Below are 16068 nucleotides of genomic sequence, written 5' to 3' on the forward strand. Positions count from 1 at the left end.
ATTATGTTCAGCTTTCAATCCAAGGCATCAGCTTTCATTGCTAATGAGATGTCAGATGATTGATAAGTATGCCTTTCTTGAAGACTTCAGACTGGAATTTGCGCCTTTTTAGTCATCGAATCATCACGAATGATGTCTCCAGACATAATATACGTGCACTAGTTGGGATTTTACATTCCCTCATCCAAGCATTTGTAAGTAGACATTCTTCATTCTACATATTCTTCCATGTGATTTTTCTAAAGAAAAATATAGGTGTCAGGTTTATGAGGCGGAAATAACCAAGAAGACCTGGTGTACGGTCTTAAGGGCATGACTTTTCGATATTTTAGGATCGTTTATGTGGTCAGAGTTGTGTCCACGAAAACGTGGCCCATCTTCGTTTGCATTTCATTTATCCTGCAGGGCTTAGAGCCATTTTGTTAGATATTAACTGCGAGCTCTCAATGCTGTTTCTCATCAACGTTAACCACAAACAAGCATTACTTTATATAAAATACCACAAAGGGGAAATAACCTTCCACACATCTATGTTCCAACCCGCTCCACCAGTAGCACCTCCTACAGAATGAGCGCTGATTACTGGCGAGTGCTCATTTACATGCTGGACGCCGTGGATATTTATTTAAATTTAATTTCTTTCCCGCACACGGTGCTGTGCAGGCTTTTGTGCCAAAGTCATATTAACCCCTTGACTAGTTAATATGCAGTGCACGGCGTTGCCCACGCGCGATGAATATTCATATTGATGGCGTTTTCGACGACGTCTCTCCATCCCTTTCTCCCTCCCCTTTATCCCGCTATGTAACGGAACGACGTGGCGCTATGGAGGCATGCCGGAAGACTCGGGCAACCTCACAGTTACGCCCTCAAACACAAACACAGATCGTGTGGCTCCTCGTAGTTTACGTGTGCTCCGCTGTCGCTGAAACAATGAGCGATAAAACATTTGATAAAACTCAGATGCCGAGCAGAGAGGCCGCGCTGAAAGGAAGGGAGGAGAAAATGGTCGTGGCAGGTAAATAGCGCACGGTGGTGAGTTTGTACCAAGATAACAGTTGGCACGGGGGTGACACCTGGTGCTCCAGGTTACCTGTGGCACACGCACACGAGTGACATCAGAACAGCTCGTGTAAAAAATAGTGACAGAAAACAGCGTCGTTGTTAAGAAATTTTAAGTTCAGAGCAAGCAAGGTAAGATGTGCAGTTGGTACTGCTTTATAAACTAATTATTAAGTGTATAGATAGTTGAAGTACACAAGTAAGTAGCTGAAGTATACAAGGATTAAAGTGACAGCTTCCAAAAAGTCGAAGCCTCTGCTCCATCTGCAGAATACCTACCAGCTGAGAAACTTGTTCTGCTGTTATTTTCCACTCTTGGTAGGAGGTGCTGATGCCCTGCATGACCACAGGTTTGAACTCGTTCCATTCTGCAGAAAAATAGGGGCAGCACAAATCAAAACAGTATTTTTCAGATTATAGTTATCAAGGAAAACCCAGGTTTCAAGTGGGTGTTAGGTTTCGTTATTTAATTTTTATTTCTTTTTTCACTTGTAAGTCCTTGACTTCATCTTGGCACAACGTAGGTGTTGGACGTTTTGTTCAGGGATCAATCCAGCCATATTAAAGGTTGAGACATATCACAACAGACACACTGGTTTGTGTTAACCGAAATTATATCCCTGCGCACTGCAGTGTGTGCAACTGATGGTAAGGGCTTGTGACTGTTTATCCCGGACATTATGGCTGTCTTATGACAGAAATTGAAAATATGATCAGATCCAGAATCACGTGAAAGTCTGTCTTGGTGGATTTTCAACAAGTAAATCTTCCTCCACTTTTGTAACTGACCAGACCTGTTGTGTTGTCAAAACTCTGCAGCACAGTGAAAAATAGAGAGGCTTTCAAAAGTCAGGCAAAGGGAAGAGTAAATATATATATATATTTACTCTTCTTCTTCTTTGCATGCAACTTATTAATTTTGTGAAGCTATTAGTTACTGTTTGATGAACACTTACTTACAGAAATGAATGCCAACACATTGCAATAACCCCAAGGTGACACTGAACATAGTTTAGCAAACTGTGCTGGTAAACAACAATGGTAAATGGTAAATGTAACATACACGCAATGGTCATTTGCTTTAAGATAACCTACTATACACACACACACACACACACATATATATATATATATCATTTGTAATGTTTTGAGTGTTAAGAAAGTATTTTACAGACGCTATATAGATGTTGATAATGGTGGCAGTTTATATAGCAAGAGTTAGGCACCAGACATACATAAACTACGATCATTATAGTAAGAGAAGATTATCAGATTTCGGGTTGATTGGTAGTCAAGAAAATTACTTAGGTTCAGGAAAAGCTCGGGGGTTTGAATTAAACCACTTTCACAATGTTAACCACGTCTTAAAAAGCCTTCAGAAACCCCTGAAAGCGTACTTCTCCTGAAACTATATTTTTAGCTCATCCTGCCTTTGAACTTATTCCATGGCGGGGCATTTACAGTTCGTCTGTCCATCTACAATTCCTCAAGAATCGCTACTCCTCCTACAGTATTGGTCAGAATTTAATCAAACTTGCACACGTTTATCACCTAATGGGTCCTCACCCAAATTGTGCACAAGGTGAAGGTCATACTTGTCGTTTTACGGGCAATAACATGAATTGCGATGGATTGTGAGCCGGATGAGTTACAGTGTCATTGACGTTCTGGCTCCAGTCTTTTCTCCACCTGAGCTGTAAAACTCAGCACAGCATCCTGAACAGTCAGTTTTTCAGTGACGGTTTTGGAGCAGCATTAATTACGGTGGCGTAAGAACAACACCAACACATTGATTCATTCTCCATTTGGGTTTTTCCCATGGAAGCTCTAGTATACTACAACCCTTCCATCCAGGCAGACTATGTACCGCCATATATAGTTTTAGTTTTGTTTTCCAAGCATTGCACAGTAAGTGAAGAGGCCATTTTACGATGACTAGAATTGATGCAGTATTTGTTGCTTAATTTATGTTGAATTAAATGTGTTTGAGCTGCAGGTCAGAATTATTTACTCTTTAAATTACAGTTTTTATTGGGTGGAAATAAAAATGTTAGTATTTGCTGGACTTTTGACATCACACTATGGGTTGCTGATATGGATACGATGACCAAGTAAATTGTATCCACAGAACTCTTGTGTTAGCCTGACATTTTCACAACTGTGGAGATATAAATATGGAGGTTTAGAGCTTTTTTACCTGCCCTGACATTAACTTTTCAAACCAAGTACCTCAGGATACATTTGCTGTGATACTATTTAGTAGAGTTGGAAATAAAAGTTATTTAATGTCTTTTTTTTTCTACAAAAATGATAATAATCAAGCATGCCAACACCTGCCTTAAATGTGTCCTGAAGACGGAGCCAGTCTGCTATCAGTCTGCGATTGAATGGGGTTAAGTTAGCAATTACATGCAACCTGTTTCTGCAGCAATTAACTGTGATAGGTCATAGAAAAATCACATAACTGTTGCTGTCTACATGGACAGAAACTAATATTTAACTATTACATTTGTGCTCAGCAACTTTCCCTTTGTTTGAGCGGTTTGGTCGAGTAACATCTCAAGATGGTGGTGCATGAGATCAGCCCTCGCGTTTATTGTATTTCCATAGTAGTTTGATTTAATGAATAAAATGTCGATATTTGGTGTCACTGTACTGTATCTGTATTTTTCCCCTCACCCCTCTGTTTAGCCTGTTTAGTGAATGTGTGTGATGTAGTCTGTGGACAGTAATAAAATCTTTCAGTCAACAACAAAATCTGTAGTGGCAGCAAAAGCCTGTTGGGATATGTGGTGGGATTGTGTACAAATAGTTGTTGATTAAGTCAGGATAACACAAATCTGTTTGGATCAAGTCCTCAGCTCTGTTATAGCCATCCTGGCACAGAAAATGTCACATTTAAACAACTGAATGAAATCATTTTACTACTTTTTGCTGAACTGTTCGGAATATCATTCATTCTGTGAGTCAAACATCCCTGCCTCACCTCAGCTCGTCTTATCGTTTCACTCACTTTTTCGTCTTATTAATTCGGGACCGCAAGGCCAGTATCAGTGTACCACCAAGGAGAATCGTGGTGTGATATGAACATAGATAGCTCTATCCACAAAGTGCATTGTGGGACCTGGGTGTGAGAGCATAGGATGAAGCCGTGCCGCAGCGTCCAGAGGTCCATCTGGGCATTATGCGCATGAAGGCTCCGCCCCGTCGTAAGTTCCTTCTCCGTCTGTTGAAGCAGCTCGGAGACACCGCATGGCAGAAATCTGTTCCTCCCCTTTCACCATGGGGGAGCAGTTTAGATGGGGTCGTTCAAGTGTGTGTATGTGTGTGCTGGAATAGCATGCTTCTGTGTTTGACGGTGTGAGCCATTAAGCATGAGTAATTTAAGGATTGCAAGAACGGTCTCCACATATGCCCTGTGCTGTCCCAGCCTCGTGTGTGTCCGAGTGCACGCACTCGCATCCTGTCCACAATGAAGATCGCTAATTTTGAAAGTTACTTCTAGCCTTCCATTTAAAGAAGCACCCCGTTTCTTGTTCAGATGTCCTGTTGTCCTGTGTTCTCTCCCTTCCTTGCTCCAGTCTGTATAATGTACTCAGTGACCTTGGCGAGAATGATCCAGTGGCAGATTGCTACATGGTAGGGGCACAGTAGCTATTATTTTGAGTCAGTGCGGGATAGACTGCCAATATTTCTTCTAAACAGGATGGGGGAGGTCAGCTGACTAAAATCAATCTCTGCTACATGTTTCACTATAACTCTTAAAAGCAGCTTCATAGAGAAGATATATTTCTGGTGTTATACCTCTGTTGCTTCTCTTCCATCTCTTGATGCCCTTGGGTTCCTAGTTTTGGAAAGAGCTTGGAGGGGGAGAAAGCATGCATGCGTTGAGTAAACATATAAATTAAGTATCCAAACAGAAGATAAATAAATGAGAGATTTGCTTATGGGCGGTCCTGCAGCTCACTGATTTTTACTAGAATGTCAGCGCAAGAACATAACCTGAAATCTGTCATTTGATTCTTGTATGGTTTCCATACCACAGTCAGTCGGTGAATTGGAGACCTTTACACTCTTCATGCATCTTGGTCAGTGCACTCTGGAGTAAACCCCTCTGTGACACTAGCTGTATAGAAAATCATTGGATTTGCTCTCATATATGTGTAGGGGGAGAATGAGCATTTTTCTTGGGCCACTTGGAGACTGTTTTATTTTTTTCCCATCACACCGGCTTGTGTTAGATTTACGAGCAGGCCCAAACAGGATGCTCCTCCATCTTTGAGGAAGGGGAATAGTGGAGCTGATGTAATAATCGCAATCTTTTTCCAACCCAGAATAGTGACTGTGTGAGGTGTATGTATGCATCACAATAACAAGTTGGCTTAGTTGTTTACAGGCCACAGCAGCAAAGTTTTCATTACTTACCTTTTAATGTTTTTTTTTTATCCCCCCCTCCCCAATTTGTTCCACTCTTTCTCGCCCCTACCCACCCTCCCATTCAGCAGAGGAGTAGTTGGCAGCGGCATAAAGCATCAGCCTGCTCCGACGACTCGTGCCTGAGTCCCTGCCAACCTGTGTGAAGCTAGGAAGGGGAATAGGAAAGAGGGAGGGAAGGGGACGAAAGAGAGGAAAGCGATAGAATGGATTTTTTTTTTTTTGGAAGGAAGTAAACAGAGCAGCCTGGAAATCAACCTTCCAATGCCAGTTTTGGCATCCAGGGATAGAACCTCTCCCGGGTCCCTGTGAGGAGGCAGGAGCGCTTGGACTTCAGTTTTACGGGTGAGAAACACGGGATCACGGGTAGAAGCGGAGGTTAACAAAGACTAAATACCCACTAAAACAAGTCAAACTGGGCTTTATCGTCCGCTAAACAACAGACAGATTGTTGTCCCCTTGACTGGTGGTAAGCTTGATTCAAGCAGAGTGGCAGGGTGTCCGGGTTTGATTTTTCTGGTTCTGGTCCAGCCGCCTACAACCGACATCCTAAAAGCAACAAAAGGTGACCAACGTATTCCGCTTCTGTCCTGCTGCACTGTATAGAAGGCGCAGTGCTTTTCAGATATCCGAGAAAACAAAGACACGCAAAAAATTACGCCCATATCTCATCCAAGTTGGGAAAAAAAGCCTTTTCATGAATCCTTCCCCCATATTCAGCCTGTTTTCTCCTTTTGTAAGCCCAGTCAGTCACCCTCCCTGCTTGTTTTTTTTTTTTTGTCGTCCTCTGTTCTTTCTTTTGCTGGCGTAGTGAGGGAGCGTAGTGAGGGTATTCAGTTCTTTCTCAGTGCCTGCGTGTGTTAGATGGGGTAATTCTGGCAGAGTGGGGTGTGGGCGCTGGTCTGGAGGGGGAGGGCGGGCGGTGCTGGACCAGGCACAGTGAAAGGAGCCAGCCTGGCACTGTCTGGACCTCTGCCAGATGCTCCCTGGGAGAAACACCCACTGCAGAGGTTGGTGTGCAGGTGATTGTGTGGCTGGTTGCGTGCATGCAGGCAGCCGCGCACATGTTTAGCAAGAAGGGAGTGAGGGATGATGGGAAGGTGGTGCGAGGAAGAGAGTGTGAAGTGAAGATGGAGAGCAGCTGACAGAGATGAGAGGGCGGGGAGATTTGGCTCTGAGTTTCCTTCTTTGGACAGTGCTGTGTCGGCATATTCTTGGCTAACTTTGTTTTTACCTCTCTCTCTCTTTTTTTTGTTTGTTTATTTGTTTGTGTGTTTGCTTTCTCCGTGTTCTCTTGGATGAAGTGCTTGGTCTTTTTATATAGCGCCCAAAGGCATGGTGGTCCGAAAGCCAAAAAGAATCCTTCACTGCCTCTCTGCTACCCTCATCTGTTGCTTCTCACTGGCTATTTACGCCTTTTATTGTTTTGGCAAGCTTGATCTCTCCTCCTCCCACTTCTCCTCCTTCTCTATCGCACACTCTTCTCCCTCTCACTCTCTCAGTTTCGCGCTCTCTTTCTCTCTCAGTCGTTTGGCAGCTACAGTACTTTTTATCGTCGTGGCCAGAAACAAAGGACAAGAGGGTGAGAGTGAGCGGAGGATAGAAACAATGCAAATTCACAGGGAAAAAACGGAAGATATCTAATGTTCTCACACCTCCTCAAGTCACCTCCATCGGATGAGAATATTTTGCCCGTACAGGCACTCATATACTTTGACTGGAGTTAACTGTGCTCGTGAACATGACCTAGCACTGCCAAACAACCTGCTGCTGAAAGACAGCACTGTCGCACAACAGGAGGGCAAGAAGAGACCGCCTTAGGGCACCCAGGCCCCCGTGACATTTTACTTCTTTGTGCTTGTGCAGTGTGCTACTCCACAGTAAAAAAACAAACAGTTTTTTGTCAAGTAACAGAAGTGCCTTAGCACGCCAAGAAAGTATTATCAGCTCAAGTGTACTCTTTTATTGTGTAGTCTTCCAAACACTTAATCTTAAGGGCCCAAGCATTCAGAAACAGTTTCTTTTCTGTGCTCTGCTGTCTGGGTTCGGAACGATTTCTGGAAGCCTAAACTGAAGGTAGCTGCTGTTCTTTGGCCTTTTGTCGCAGAGGGAGATCATCCCATCTAGGAAATGAACTATTATGTCCGTATCAGATTAGAGATTGTTTTTATTCAGGTCAGTGTTGCACATAACATTTCTGAGCAGCCAGAAAGTAATCGCACATTGAACTCAGCGCAAGCGTCCATTATTGAGATGTGCCTAAGCTCTTAGTGTACCCCGTGGCCTGTTTATCTGTAGACTAATATTAGTGGTTGCAGTACAAACCAGCCTTGCTTAGTGGAGATTTGCACGCTAAGTCACCTCAGTCTTCTTAAACCCTAATCCCCCTCACACATCTGCGAGCTACACACTCACACACACACTTCCTTTTTAGCACTCTAATTCCACTCAGCACAGTTGGCAGTAGAGTGCTACCTCTCAGCACTCCAGTTTGTTTTACTTATTGGGTATTTTTAACATGATGAAGATTAGGGTGGCATTGAGTCTACTTGCAGTGCTCTTCCCCACATGTGAGGTTATACAGGCTCACGCCCTTGAAGTGTAGTCATCTTTTTTTGCTTTGTGGACACCCAGTGGTGTCGAGCTGAACACTAAACACGCTTTCATTCCACATAAAGTGAAGTAAGAGGGAGAGAGAGATCAGACGAAACTGCTGCTTTGTGTTTAATTGTGTGTATTGAGGAGAGGACAGCAGGGATAGAATAGCAGTCAAAGCTGTGTAATCCCTTAAATGTCTTTCCTGCACAGAAGCCTCTGGCTTTGATTTGCTGGCCCGGGGCAGCCTGTAAAGACTTGTGAGGCCAAATCGAGGCGCCTAATAGGCCTCTTTGCTCTCGTATTGTAATTTGTACTGTTGCAACACTGTGTTATGGTCTGAAGCCATATTTGCACACTGTTTCTCTTCACAGACAAGCATGCAGTCAATGGGAATCCAACTGTGGAGCCTTTCCCAGAAGGGATGGAGACCATCATGTTTGGTGAGACTGCACAATCACACTTTTGAAAAATCAGAAATAAACCAATATGGCATCCTCTTTTACCAGTTTGTGGTTAGTAACACATTTTGGCGAGAAGCTGGTTTTACTGTAGCGCTGAAGCAGGGGCGATTCATGCATTCGTTTGTGCGCATCCAGGAATGGGCTGTTTCTGGGGAGCCGAGAAACTTTTCTGGCGACTTCCGGGAGTCTTCTCCACACAAGTGGGCTATGCAAGTGGCTTCACACCAAACCCCACTTACGAAGAGGTCTGCTCAGGTACTGCGCTTTTACGCATTTGTGTAATTATACCTGCACTTTGATTTATAATAACCGATCATGCTACCTTCCCCTGAGCAGGACATTTTACTGTTACATCTATGGCCAAAATAAAACAGATAAACAGCTGGAAAGGTTGCTTTAAGTAAAGCTATCTCTTCCTCTTGCTCCTTCCCTTCATCTGCAGTCAACTACTCAGAATGCACCGCTCCAGATGGGCTGCACCCACCCGTCCCCACCCCCCCATGACCTACTTGTAAGGATTGGGCTCTGTACTGTGCTGTACTGCGGCGTTTTTGCCAACAGAGGTTACTGTGTATGAAGCGCCATAGATTGGGCTTCTTTCCCTGAGAGTTTGATTTGGCGAACGTGCCGGAGATGAAGGCATAAATCCTGAGTATTTGCAGTCGGAGGCTTTGAAAATGTTTGGCTACCTGTCTGAATCCCTCTAAATTAGTCTCTCAGCGGTCCTCATCATGACAGTCGAAAAGATTTATGTAGGCAGTTGATGTATATATTCAAGAGAATATGTTAGAGTTTACTCTCCTTTTCCCTCCCTTGTGTTTTAGGAGATATGAGTGTTAGTTTGAGGCTTCTCCATCACTCCATACTGGCATAATGTCTAGGTGAAGGCACAGCATGGGAACATGTAAAGGAAGGGAAAGATGCTCTGGGCTTAGTTGGCAGATTTTCTGAGCAGAGCCCTTCATAGAATTTCTATGTTTCTATCTGTTCTCCTCCCAGTCCTGCTTTCTGTCAGTTTCCCAGCAACACGATGGTCAGCTATGGAGGAAGATGGAGATGGAGACAGATGACAGAAAAAGAGAGACTGAGTGACGAAGCAAGTGGGGAAATGGGTAAAATAAACTTTTGAGGAAAAAAAGTGTGAGAAAGAATGGTTACCTGTCCATCGGCTGAGAGAGTGCAGGCGTCGCTCCATTGGCCATGACGGAGCAGAACACTGCGACGGCATGAGACCGAGGAGCTGTCAACACAGCCAAGGCAGGACAGACAGACAGACAGAAAGAAGGGGTTGATGGAACTGTCAGAAGAGCCAGGGAGGGATAGAAGGACAGGCTGGATGCTCTGACAGACAGAAATAGAAGAGGTTGAGGTGCAGTCAGATTCGACAGACACAGACAGACAGCTGGGAGTGATGAGAAAATGATGTTATTATCAATGAGCATATTTGAACTAATTTGTAAAACAGTCCATTGCACGAGATGTTTGCGATACAGAATCAAAGGCTAATGCTGATACCTTTCAGTTCTACCGTGCTGCATGAAGATGAATCCAGTCCTCCAACCATAACAGTCAGATAGACTGCTGATCATATCAATGGATTTTTAAAAATCACTCATTAGTTTGTTATTTTCTGCCAAACCTTAGTAAACTAACCAGTGGTAAAATTGGTTACAAAAAAAGGTTGGTGATTGTTATTAGAACAAAAAAAACCCCATAAATTCCAGACTCCAGTGTTTTGCTTATATCCTCACAGCGACACAGCACCACTACACGACTTCCATGTTTTCCACTTTAGTTCAGTTTATATCTTACAGATAGAGTTAATGGAGGCCGTGTGTAGATCTCTAAGGTATAGGCCGTAAATTCTATTTCAGCACAGGATCTGAACTATTAATATCACAACCACTATAATAAATAGGAGTGGAAGAAAGGAGAAAGACTGTGACTGTTTATATAGTCTTTCATACACTTTTGATTTGGGTTGGAAGGTCAGTTGTGTTTTGTGATTGAATATAGGACTTTTCTATAAGGAACCACTGTGATTATGTTGTGTCATTCACTGTGACTTGGAGCAGTGAGCAGAAAGTTTGAAGTAAATATGGCTTTGCTATAGGGCCATTACTGCAATAGAGAGTGTGTGTTTTATTGCTTCATGCTGTTTTGGCTCTGGATGATTGCTACTGGCATAAGAAACTTGTAAGAGAAATGTCAGAAGGCAGTAGCCCCAATGTGAAGTTATATTTTTCAAGAATGCATTCTTCAGCACAGGCGTAGCTTCTGAGTGCATTCATATAGCCACTGTGGGTGAAATAACAATAATTATACTTAAGACTCTTGTTTGCTCACTGAAAGTAATTCCAAGTATTTCTGTGGATTTCCAAAGCTTTTTCACTCATTGCTGTTTATAACAGCAGATAACAATTAAACTAAAAAGGCCAACGGGATGCCATGTTGGGCTTTGAGGTATTTTTCACCCAGAGGGCTGTTCACCTTGCTGAAGGGTCCTTCAGCCAAAAATTGAATCTCTAGCAGCTTTAGTGTTGCTGGCCTTTTCCACTTTCACCCCTTTCATGTGCGACAACCCTGAAGAGTCATACCACAGTCATATTATTTCAGATCTTAACAGCTATTTTTGCTCCAGCTGAATTTCTACCATTTTTGTTGAGTTGCTCACAGCATGACTGCCAGTCTGCAACCACACTCACTGTTCTGTGTTTGCAGAATGTTTGCAATCCCACAGAGTTAGAGGTTTTATACAGGTAATACATATTAAATATGCCAAGTCCAGTATTATGCATAGTCTCGAGCCACCCCTCATTTCTTTATATTTTGCTAATATATTTAGATAACTGTGTTACACCAGATAAATGACATCTGAAAGTGATGTCATTAAGAAATAATCCAGACCTGACCTAACACAGGACCCAAGAGATGCATCTGGCCCATCAGCTGATCCACCAGCTGTTCACTGAAGTCATAAGAAATGATTTCAGGGTGAGGGTGGCTGTTAAGAATTCAGTTCAATTCAATTCAGTTTTATTTATACAGCACCAAACCCCAACAACAGTCACCTCAAGGCACTTTATATAGTAACGTAGACCCTACAATAATACATACAGAGAAAAACCCAACAATGATAAGATCCCCAATGAGCAAGCACTTTGGCGACTGTGGGAAGGAAAAACTCCCTTTTAACAGGAAGAAACCTCCAGCAGAACCAGGCTCAGGGAGGGGAAGCCTGCTGCAACAGAGAGTATTTAAAGCATTTTTTAAAGTATTTAAAGGTCTTTTGAGACGATTATTGCAAATTTGCAATTTTTGGTTTAAATTGTCATGTAACTGAGATCCAACAGTTAGTGTCTTCAGCCATCTATAAAACACAGTGGAGGATCTGTCATAGTGGTGTTGAGGATCGTATCATAATTGATGGAATAATGAATGCAGAAAACTGCCATCAGATTTTTATCCACTATGCAGTGCCATCTGGAAAGCATCTGAAAGCAGTGGCTCCATTTTCCAGCATGATAATGATCCCAAACACACTGCCAATGCATTTAAAGCATACCTGGATAGAAAAACACACAGAAAGCTTGACTAAGAGAGTTCAGACTGTGTTGAAGAATAAAGGTGGTCATATGAAATACTGTCTTTCAAGCTCCTATATACTGTACTTCTATGAGTATTTGCACATTTCATTAAATAGCTCCACCTGTTTCCAATTTTCCTTGCAAAATATAAACACTTGAGGAGTTTTGCTGCACAATATGCTTATATATTACAATCTCAATCTAAAAATATGCTTTAAGTTTCTAGCAACATCTTTTTTTTCAGAAATTAGTTAATACACACTCCTTGACTTTGGTAACAACAGTTTAAATAAACGAACTCCTCCATTTTCATTTGGCACACCATGTTCCTCTGAGCATCATTTAGAAAAGAGAAAGTTGGTTTCAAACCAGATGCATGAATTTGGCAGACATTCATCTATTATCTGCAATGCACCTGATAAATCTTTCTGTGTGGGCATCTTTTGTGTGTGTGCTGTATACTGTACTTACAGTTTCTTCTGAAGCAGTTCCGAGCTGACACCTCTGTCTTTATGTTTAGAAGAAAAATGCGTTTGCAAAGGGGTGCTTGGCGTTTGAGATTACCTTTTCTGCTCTAAATGTGTTTCCCGTTGCGGATGCACCTACATGTGAGACTTAAAGCAGCTCCTACTTTGTGAATGCCTGCAGGCAGCTTGTTGAAGCTTCGGGGTCCTGGCAGCTGCAGACAGGAGTGAGTGCTTTTGGCAACCTCCACCATAAACCCCAACATTGACTGCTTTCTCTCTTGCTCTCTCTTTCTATCTGAATCTCTCTTTCTGCCACTTTCTCTCTCCCCATTGTGCCATGAGCAATGGCTGACTGTCTTCTACCTGTGGCACCTGAACTCACTGCACAAGCATCCCACTCATGAGCTCTCCTTTGCAGTTTTCAGTAGGCAATTGTTTTAAATTTAATCAGCTGTTACAGTATGTCCAGTGTTTGTGGTGAAATGTAGGAGAACAGAGTGAAATAAGGAGAACCTGGATCGAGTGGACATCATAAGAGGGGATGTCGTGTCACTTTACTTAGATTAATGCAAATTTGTGCTTCTCCACTAGGTCTGACAGGTCACACCGAGGTGGTGAGAGTGGTGTTCTCCCCCCAAGACATCAGCCTTGAAGAACTGCTTAAACACTTTTGGGAGAAGCACGATCCAACACAAGGTAGCAGCGCACACATACACTCACAGACAAACCCCAAAGTTGCCCTCAAATAAGTCCTCTCCCAAGGGGCACAGGGTGTATTAGAGCAGAAGGATGATGCCCAGACGTGTGCCTGTGTGTGTGTGTGTTGTGGTGGGGGGAGGTCTCATGGGTGTAAGTCAACGCCAGACAGTGTTAATGTGTCTGAGATCCAGCCATCCATGGAGAGACCCACCAGTGTGGTGCATGTTCAAGCTCCCGAAAACCTCACTGAGCATGTGCGTCTTTCTTACTTTATTATATGTATACCAGCCTTTTGTCGTTCACTACACATATTGGATTCTGGGTGACGCAATGATGATAATAAATTCGCTCATTTCTAGGTTGAATAACGTCTTTGGATTTCTATGTTATTGTGCTCACTTGTGCTTCATCCGTGGGTTTAGTCCCTTAACGACATATCTGAAGTAGTCAGTGACAGGAAGCTGGTGACTATTCAGAAACTTTGGAGCGACGTCGTAACAGCTCGCTTAACTAATTCAGATGCTTCACTTGTGATCGCTATTCCATCGCACTTGCACAGCGTCGACAAGGACCACATCCCCCAAAAGCCATATCTCTTCTTTTCTTCAAGTCTGTTGCTCTCTTGTTTTCTGTGCTCACTGGAGGAGGTGATGTAAGAACATTAATGCACCGGGAGGATATGTAGAGGGTGTGTGCATCTATGTGTGTGTGAGAGACAGAAAGGACAGGCAAAGAGGTACTGTGCTCACTTATATTGAATGTAGGGAGGGGCATGACAACTTGGGAAGAGATGGATCAAAGATTCATAGGCCCGACCTTCAGGCTTGTGTGCACGCACGCAACACTCACAGTAACGTTGCCCGTGACGGTTTTGTCATCCCTTTTGCATCTGTCATGATTGCTCTCTCATGATCGCTCCTGGTGTGACCTACATACACTGGAATGTCAGCCATGTTTGTGCGTCTACCGCAAATACCCAGATAAATACAAGCATAAGCTTTTCACTTCGGCTGTTCTACATGAGGCAGGATTTTGGAAGGATGCAGGGGAAGAAGAAGCTACTGAGCGCTGAAGATCATCCAAGAGCCCCATCCTCCTAATCAGAAGGGATTCTTCTCCTGTTGACCACAGCTGAGAGCAGAGACACGTCTTACTGGGGGCAAAGAGTCGAGCTGACACACCACGGTGAAAAAGCAGTGAGGCCAAAAGACTAGTCATGCATTTCCCTTGACTCGCTGCCTTGTCTCATCTCATGTTTTATTAATAGTGTGCAGCTTATTGTCTATGCACTATGTATTTTTATTTTTATTTTTTTGTCACAGGTAAGATCAAACGACATATTTCGGAATAACCACAAACTCAAATGTACTTTTTTCTCAGTCTCCCTGAGTGTTGCTCCTTTGCGCGTGACTTAAATGTGAATCCCGACCGTTTCTCTCTTCTCAGATTCCGGGTTCACGTGTAGCAGAAATTCCTCTGATTTGACAAATGTAGCATGGAGTGGTGGAAAAGGGCCCGCTGGCTGTGCCTTCACGCATGCTTAAGCTCCAATTTATTCTGTCCACCTTAGAGCTGGGCTTAAAAGAGAATGGAGAAATTAAGGAAGTTCACTCTTTTCCCTTTTAACTGCACACATTCACTAGAGATCGTATATGAAGACGAGCCCGGGAGCATTACGAATTCTGTTTTCTCCTGGCACGTATCAAAACAGCAGAGGTTTGATAGATATAGATATATATCTATAAAAACATATGCGCGTGTGTGTGTCGGGGGGGCAATGCACAGGTGCATATTCAGTTGCATGTAATGCTTCCCTTTTAATGCGTTTGTGTGGGTGTGTGCATGCACATATGTGTGTGCGCGCGTGTATGTGTTTTGATATCTGTGCCTCTCTGCTTTGCCTCAGTTCAAAAGGGTTTAGTCCCGACAACGTGATGTCGGGCTGCGTCAGCTCCACCAATCCCAGCCTGGATAGCAACATTAGCAGCCAATCAGAAACTCCCAGCAGCCTTTGCTGTGTGCCCCCTTTCCATATTCAGCAACACTAGTCTCAATCTGCTGGCTTCTTTGGGATGTTGCATAAAGCCACCCCCACACACCCCCCATTCCAACATGCTTCCATATTATAAGTTTCTCATGTCTACGTTCAGTCAACTCTTCAGGAGCACCCCTCCACGCCAGTGAATGACAAACTCTCAACAGTCGGGTGACATTGCATGTCAGAGGGCAGCAGCCATTTTGTTGCATCTTGAAAGCTGAAAACGTGATTTCGTTGAGGATGATCACCGCTGACTTGCGAGCACATCCAGTTTTTCTTTCGCTTTAATGCGGACTCCGGCGCAGTAAAATTTTACCTTATGCACAAGTGCCCACTATGCCTACTTTAAGCTTTAATTAAGCTTTGCTTCATTTGAACATACACTTAAGAGCACACCCATGCATACTGTGCATGCAGAGAGTGTACACAGCAGCATAGGCTGCTTGTCAGTGTATTCACTGGACGAGTCCTTGTTACAGAGGCCTGTAGGCCCTGTTTCACTCTCTGTTTTTGCTATCTCCACACTCCCTGTGGAAGATAGGAACACCTAATCTGGTCATTTCTTTATCCTGCCAACCTTTCAGCGCAAACCCCACTGTTTCTCTCTGTTACTTCAATATTTGCCTTACCACCCTTTTTTTTTATCCTTAACCCTTTTAAACAAGCACCCCCCCCCTTTTTTTTCTCTGATTTCTTATTCTGTTTTCTATCTTCTTTCCTCC

At 43.3% G+C, this 16068-nt stretch overlaps 1 protein-coding gene across 4 annotated transcripts in view; it reads left to right on the forward strand.

The window, feature by feature from the left end:
* The first annotated feature begins 850 nt into the window (after positions 1-850).
* Positions 851-16068, forward strand: part of msrab (methionine sulfoxide reductase Ab) — a 35936-nt gene continuing 20718 nt past the window's right edge. For 3 of the 4 annotated variants that reach the window (XR_311475.1, XM_005723833.1, XM_005723834.1), the window contains exons 1-4: positions 851-1018; positions 8466-8534; positions 8691-8810; positions 13201-13305. Coding sequence is in view for 3 of the 4 variants with exons in the window: in XM_005723833.1 (XP_005723890.1) it covers positions 934-1018; positions 8466-8534; positions 8691-8810; positions 13201-13305 (379 nt within the window). In the remaining variant the exon portion in view is untranslated. Of the gene's footprint in view, positions 1019-5740; positions 5842-8465; positions 8535-8690; positions 8811-13200; positions 13306-16068 lie in introns of those variants that run through there. The other variant, XM_013908461.1, reaches the window with a different exon arrangement.

Source organism: Pundamilia nyererei, unplaced genomic scaffold, assembly GCF_000239375.1.
Source record: "Pundamilia nyererei isolate P.nyererei 1_Seehausen unplaced genomic scaffold, PunNye1.0 scaffold00010, whole genome shotgun sequence".
Lineage (NCBI taxonomy): Eukaryota > Metazoa > Chordata > Actinopteri > Cichliformes > Cichlidae > Pundamilia > Pundamilia nyererei.